Source organism: Plodia interpunctella, chromosome 19, assembly GCF_027563975.2.
Source record: "Plodia interpunctella isolate USDA-ARS_2022_Savannah chromosome 19, ilPloInte3.2, whole genome shotgun sequence".
Lineage (NCBI taxonomy): Eukaryota > Metazoa > Arthropoda > Insecta > Lepidoptera > Pyralidae > Plodia > Plodia interpunctella.
In genome coordinates, this window is record NC_071312.1 from 8,638,872 (window position 1) to 8,645,765 (window position 6,894).

The 6,894-nt window shown below is 39.1% G+C and overlaps 1 protein-coding gene and 1 long non-coding RNA gene across 2 annotated transcripts; both read right to left on the reverse strand.

The window, feature by feature from the left end:
- Window positions 1-546: 546 nt before the first annotated feature.
- LOC128678499 (uncharacterized protein K02A2.6-like) lies at window positions 547-3,786 on the reverse strand. Its single transcript, XM_053760084.2, has one exon. It carries the CDS (start codon window positions 3,784-3,786, stop codon window positions 547-549), a length of 3,240 nt encoding a protein of 1,079 aa, XP_053616059.2.
- Window positions 3,787-3,949: 163 nt separating this feature from the next.
- On the reverse strand, window positions 3,950-6,438 carry LOC128678334 (uncharacterized). Its single transcript, XR_010370169.1, has 4 exons — window positions 6,056-6,438; window positions 5,695-5,766; window positions 5,364-5,568; window positions 3,950-5,169 (listed from the first exon to the last, which is right to left on the reverse strand). It is a non-coding gene; the product is annotated as an uncharacterized LOC128678334 (long non-coding RNA).
- Window positions 6,439-6,894: the final 456 nt, after the last annotated feature.

The window sequence follows — 6,894 nt, forward strand, 5'->3', positions numbered from 1 at the left end:
GTATATTTGAACAATATCAATAATACAGTTGGTTTCAATATTATCGTGTGAGTTATAGTTTTTCATATTTACATTTGACGAATCTAACGTTCAAAAAAATCAATATAAACGTAAAGTTCAATAGTTTTTACATTATTTTTGATGTATTTATAATTGCTATTTTTAGACATTTTTAATTTTAATACGAATTCTTCCATCTATCCAGATATTATTTACAAACAGAAGAGAGGATTTTTAGAGGATTAAAATTATATCAAGTTTATTTATTAGAGTTGTTTATATGAATTACAAGTTATTCGGTTTTACGAATTTTAAGAAATATAACAGAATATTGATATGATTGTATAATAATATAATATAAGCTTTTATTACTTAATATGGCTGCAACGAATGAAAGACGGAAGCTGGCTGTAGACTGATTTATTGAGCTTGACACTGACAGTTAATAACATCGTCATAAAAATACAGAAACAAGTGGCCAGTCCATGCCACATTTCCCCCCTTTAATCCTTATACACTAATTGTAACAATTTACCTAACTTAACCTCACATTTCAACATCTCTTTTTAAATTTCGGTTGTAAGCTCGTAAATCTCGGGCAGACATATCTGGTGGTGGCAGAGATTTCGGAGATGCAATCGTCTCGACCTTAGCGGGTGCATTTTTGTCCGTTTCACTTGAAACTATTTCCTGATGAGGGCCATCGCATGCATCCTCAAAAACATCTCCAACGCCACCAGTTACACTAGTTGTCTTAGGTGTATCAACAGTTTCATTGCTATCGGGTACTATACTCGTACGAGAGAGTGAAAACCTATCACTTCTCTTAATCAACTGGTCCGCGTGTCTTCGCCAGCAGATCTCCTGTCCTAAATCAACCTTATAAGATAATGGCCCAGTTTGTTTAACTACAGTACCCTCAGACCACTTTTCCCCCCGAGCGGTGTAATCGCGAGCTAAAACACGGTCACCGATAGCGAAGCCACGCGGCGTACCCCTAGCTGCGCGTTCTTGACGCTCCTGGTTGTTACGCACTATGTCCGCCACGCAGGGCCGTAGTGCGTCCAACCGACCACGCAAACGCCTTCCTATCAAAGCTACTGCGGGTGACACACCGGTTGTGCTATGTTCACAATTTCTATATTGAAACAAAAATCTGCTCAACGCAGTATATACGTCTTCGTTCTCATGCAAAGCCCGTTTGATAGCCTTTTTAATTGTCTTAACGGCATTTTCCGCAGCACCATTGCCCTGTGGTCTGTATGGTGCTGAAGTTACATGCTTAATACAATTACTTTGACAGTAGCTTTTAAAATCATATGAAAAGAACGGAGGGCCATTATCGGTTACGAGTTGGGACGGCAAACCGAATCGAGCAAAGATATTTCTAAAAACAGATATGGTACTCTTAGAGTCAGTATTTTGCATTGGTATTGCTTCAATCCATTTAGAGTAGGCATCCACTATGATCAAATAGCGTTTACCACCACAATCCGCGAAGTCTGCATGCAACCGATACCACGGATTTTGTGGAAACTCCCACGGATGTAGTGGAGAGTGCGGTGGTGCGTCACGTACCACCCTGCAAGCGTCACAAGTACGGCATAATTCTTCTAAGTCTCGATCAAGACTCGGCCAATAAATGTAACCACGAGATAGAACTTTCATTTTATTAACCCCCAAATGACCTTCATGAATTTCTTCTAGAACTCGTTTTCTGAGACTTGCGGGAATTACAACCCTATATTTATAAATTATACACCCTAATTCTGTGACTAGGTCCAATTTTCTCACAAAAAACGGTTTTTCATCGTCCGACCTCGTACCCGACGGCCAACCAAATTGTATGTATCCTTTGATTTTACATAACAATGTATCACGCTCAGTCGCTGTAGCAATTTCTTTAAAATTTACAGGTAAACATTCTTCAATTAAATTCATGTAGTTGATCGCATCTTTCAAAGGCACCTCCTGAGCTAGCGGCAAGCGCGACAAGGCGTCGGCGGGCCCGTTGTCCGCCGAACGCACAAATTCAACACTAAAATCATATGCAGCCAACTGTGCGGCCCATCTTTGTAATCTACTCGCTGCAGTTTGAGGAATTCCACCCTTAACTCCGAAAATATAAGTTAGCGGTTGATGATCCGTACGCAGTACAAAACGCCTACCAAATAAAAACTGATGGTGCTTTGTGATACCAAAAAATATTGCGAGAGCCTCCTTATCGAGTTGGCTATAGTTTCGCTCGGCAGCGTTGAGCGTGCGCGAGACACAGCTGACTGGCCGCTCGCTGCCGTCCGCGTAGCGGTGCGCGAGTACTGCGCCCAGCCCGTACGCACTGCTGTCCACCGCTAGAACGAGCGGCCGCCCCTCCTCATAGTGCGCCAACACGCGCTCGCTCAGGAGGGCGCGTTTTGCAGAGTCAAACGATCTGTCACAATCCGTTGTCCAATCCCAACGAATACCCTTCTTCAATAAACAATATAACGGATGCAGTAAATCACTTAAGTTAGGAACAAATTTTCCATAATAATTGAGCATGCCAAGGAAACTTTTAAGTTGTGTAACATTTTCTGGAGTTGGTGCCCCCGAAATAGCCTTTAATTTTTCTGGATCAGGACGTAAGCCCTCCTTGTTTATAATAAAGCCAAGATACTTCACTTGTTCTGCCATAAATGTACATTTAGATAACTTAATAGTTAGACCCATCTTTTGTAGCCGTTCAAATGCCGCTCTCAGATTCGCCATATGATCCTTATAATTTCTCCCGGTTATACAGATATCGTCCAAAAAAACGACACAGCTTGGCACTCCCCGTAACGTTTCCTCCATTAATTTTTGAAATTTTTCCGGTATACAGGAAAGACCATAGGGCGTACGACGATATGCGAAAGTTCCAACATGCGTCGTGATTGCTGTATAAGCCTGGGAATCTTTAGAAAGTAAACATTGTTCATAAGCATGCCTAAGGTCTATTTTCGAATACCTATCCCCTCCACTGAGGTTCGCAAACAACTCCTCGATACGAGGCAATGGATAATGTTCTCTTTTCAATTTGGGATTAATCGTTATTTTATAATCGCCGCAAATTCTTATCTCACCGTTCTGTTTCACTACTGGAACGATCGGTGTGCCATACTCTGAATAATCTACGCGATAAATAGTGCCATCTGCTTCGAGCCTTGCGAGCTCGAGCTCGACGCGGCCGCGCAGCGCCAGCGGCACAGGCCGCGCGCGCACATACACCGGCGTGCTATCTGAGAGCTGCAATTGAATAGCACGCTTACACGTACCCAGCTTGTCCGTAAACACTTGTGGAAACTCTGCAGCTAACTGACTCACAAGACGATCCTCGATTATTTCATGCAATTGTATATTGTTAATTTGTAACTCCCGTAACCAATCGCGTCCTAAAAGGGGCCGAGCGCCGTTTTTAATAATATACAATGGTAAAGTGGCTGTAACACTAGCTAAGACGACGTCTACATTTATATAACCGAGCGATTCGATTTGAGAGCCAGAGTATGCACGTAAAATCAAATTATCTGTTATAATCGACTTATTTGAAAATAGGTTCCTATACATTTTTTCACTTATTGCGGATATTCTGCTACCAGTGTCTATTTCGCATTCAATATTGTTACCATCAATCATAACATTAATAAAGTACGGTTTGTTACCTTGAGTCGCCACCTCGATATCGAACATGCCATCCGATCCACCGTCATCACTCACGTAATTATACCCACTCACTCGCGATCTATACTCGTGCACTTGTTTGCACATGACCTTTAAATGGCCACGCTGGTTGCACTCATCACAATTATATTGCGTATAACGACACCGATCTGCACGATGCGCCTTGCCGCAACGCCAGCAAGCCGCGGCCGCCGGCGCCGCGCGCGCCGTGCCGGCCGCCTGCGGGCCCGCGCCGACGACGCCGCTGCCGCGCCCTGCGCCTCGACCCCGCTGCCCCCGTGCTATTCCTCGTCCCCCGCGAGTATAATGGAGACCATCCCCCGCGTCGACGCTGCTCGACCCCGGGTTTACACTCTCCCTGGTACCACTGACTTCCGCGTGCTTCTCCGCGGCCTCCAGAGCCAAAGCCAGCTCCACAGCTTCCTTGTACTTGATATGCTTTTCCGCAAAAATTCTGGATCGCATGGCATCATTGATCAATCCAGACACAAACTGATCCCTCAGATTTTCCTCTAACGTCGAACACGAATTGCATTTACCAAAATTACAAGTCGCGGCAAGATGCTTTAAAGCCTGCAAATACTCCATCATGGATTCTCCGGTTCGTTGTCTTCGTAGTCTAAATACGTGACGTTCCGCAATTTCTGATCTTTGGGGTTCTAAATGCTCTTTAATTAAGGCTACTAAATCATCATATGATTTATTTTCTGGTAACTCCGGTGAACACAGATCACACATTAAAGCATATGTTGATTCGCCAACAACCGTAATTAATAAAGGCACTTTTAACTCATTCTTCACTTCATTTAACAAAATATACTGATTTACGCGACGTATGTATGCCGGCCATTGTTGCGAATTCGCATTAAACGCCTCTAATTTACCGATCGGCATAGTATTTAAGGATTAACACAAAAACAAATAATAATTTCAACCGACTGCGCCAATGCAACGAATGAAAGACGGAAGCTGGCTGTAGACTGATTTATTGAGCTTGACACTGACAGTTAATAACATCGTCATAAAAATACAGAAACAAGTGGCCAGTCCATGCCACAATGGCTACATGCACTTAATATTAAGCAAAGAGATAAAATTATCTGGATAAATATTCATTATCCTGAGCTTAAAATAGTATAATTAATTCCAAATTGTAGATTAAAATAACAGACGATAAAGAAGCGGCTGTGGATAGATCAAGAAATGACAAGTGACAGATAATAAAAGGAAGTTAACATTATGTACCGAAGAAATAAAATTATAATCAAATTATGATAGGGCGAATTAAAATCCCGCTTTAATAATTAAATTAATGCATTTGTAGGAGAACAATAATGTACGTAGACATAATTTTTAAAACAATAGAGACTAGTGTCCACTCCAGGGGTATGATGTCAGCAATAGTGTATCTGAAGGGTCGAGCTTCGATGTAACAGATGAACTTGTCTAGGGCAACGTAGTGATCTTTGTCTGTAGAGGAAATAAATACATCTAGGTTACTGATGAGTACAATCTTCTGCGATACTTACTTACTTCACTAATAATTTGGATACTACAGCTAGGGCTGTTCACATCAAACCCGTAGTAAGTAGTATCAGTCAGAGGAATAAAGAATCTATATAGAATGGAAAATGTAAAGGCATAAAATACCATAAAAATCTTACCTCTTTCATGCAAAAGTCTATCCATCAACACGATCTTCAATTTGTTAACTTGTGACGATAGTAAATTTGCGGTATAAATTGGGGCCAGAATGAGCAGAAAAATTGGAATTACATTGATGGCCATTGCTATCATGATTACTTTAATATTTTGCCACATCAATGAGATAGCATTATTATTAAGTGAAAAGGGATTAACAGAAGAAAGCTAAAAAAGAAGACAAAAGTTATGAAATCAAGAATTGTATTGGAAAGGCTAGTAAAAATAAAATTTTCTGAAAAATTTTTATCCGTTGAGATTGGCATTGCCCGATTTGTAAAATATTTTACTTACATCTACAATATTTAGAGCGTTGAACAGGGCCAACATTATATCTGCCACGTGAAACATTATGCACCAAAAATACTGTAATAAACAGATGCTTGATTTAACTATAGAATTTAAAATATCACAGAATAAGAAAAAGATAATGTATTTGCAGAAACAAAAGTTAAAAGAAAACTTATTTCTACATTATTCATCGTATTTGGTTATGTATAAAATGCAAAGCAAGCTATCATTACTAAATCTAATTTATCTCTAAATCTACTGGTGTTAAATTTATTGGGATTGTCCATTTATGCTAATAAACTGAACAGTATGTTGTGTGCAGATTTCTATAAAATGTTTTTCTTTAAAAACTACAACTACTTACCATGCAACCAAAGATTTTTTGTCTTTCCTCCATTAAATCGGCTAGTTCCAGATAAGCATGTTGACAAGAACTGTTGCCATTCGTATAATTTAATGTCAAATTTGTAAGGCAAAGCATTCGACAATAAACAGAATAAAATAAGATAGTAAACACAACAATCACCGAGTGAGATACGAGAAATGGGCATTCAAATATAAATATCAAATAAAAAGGAACATCATGAAAATTTTCGTCACAAAAATAATAAAATAATAAAGCTGCTTTCGAATACATCAAAGATGAAACGAAATGCAATAGGAATTTAAATTCAATATTGTACGCACTAGTGGAGAAACCAAATTTCTTGTCAATCATAGATAAGTTTTTATGAAAGGAAAAGACACTGTTTTGTTCGCAAGTCATTTGTGTTGTAATGATACTTATCAAATAAACGACATTGAGACTTACATACCACACGATTGTAAGGCTACACCAAACAAGGATAGTACGAGAACAAAGATAGAATACAATTAAAACAGTAGTAACTTGAAACGAAAGTATAATTTTGTGTATGTATTTAATTGATTGATGTGTGTATTTTAAATATCCAAAGTCCAAACATAATAATATTGAAATTAATATAAAAGCAAAATTAAATAGTTTTATCGTAATTTTAGATGTTTTGGAATTTATTGTTGTAGACATTGTTGATAGTTTTTAATTGGTCAATATTAATAAGCATATTTATTAAAATCCATTAGGGTTAGTTGCCCGATGCAAACATTACAAGGTATACCATAAAACTAGCAAGGATAAAATTCAATGTTAAAGCTTTTAGGTTATTAAGCGCGTGAACCAAT

Coding starts and splice junctions, on each gene's coding strand:
- LOC128678499 (XM_053760084.2), bottom strand. CDS start 3,786: ATGTGCAAACAAGTGCACGAGTATAGATCGCGAGTGAGTGGGTATAAT.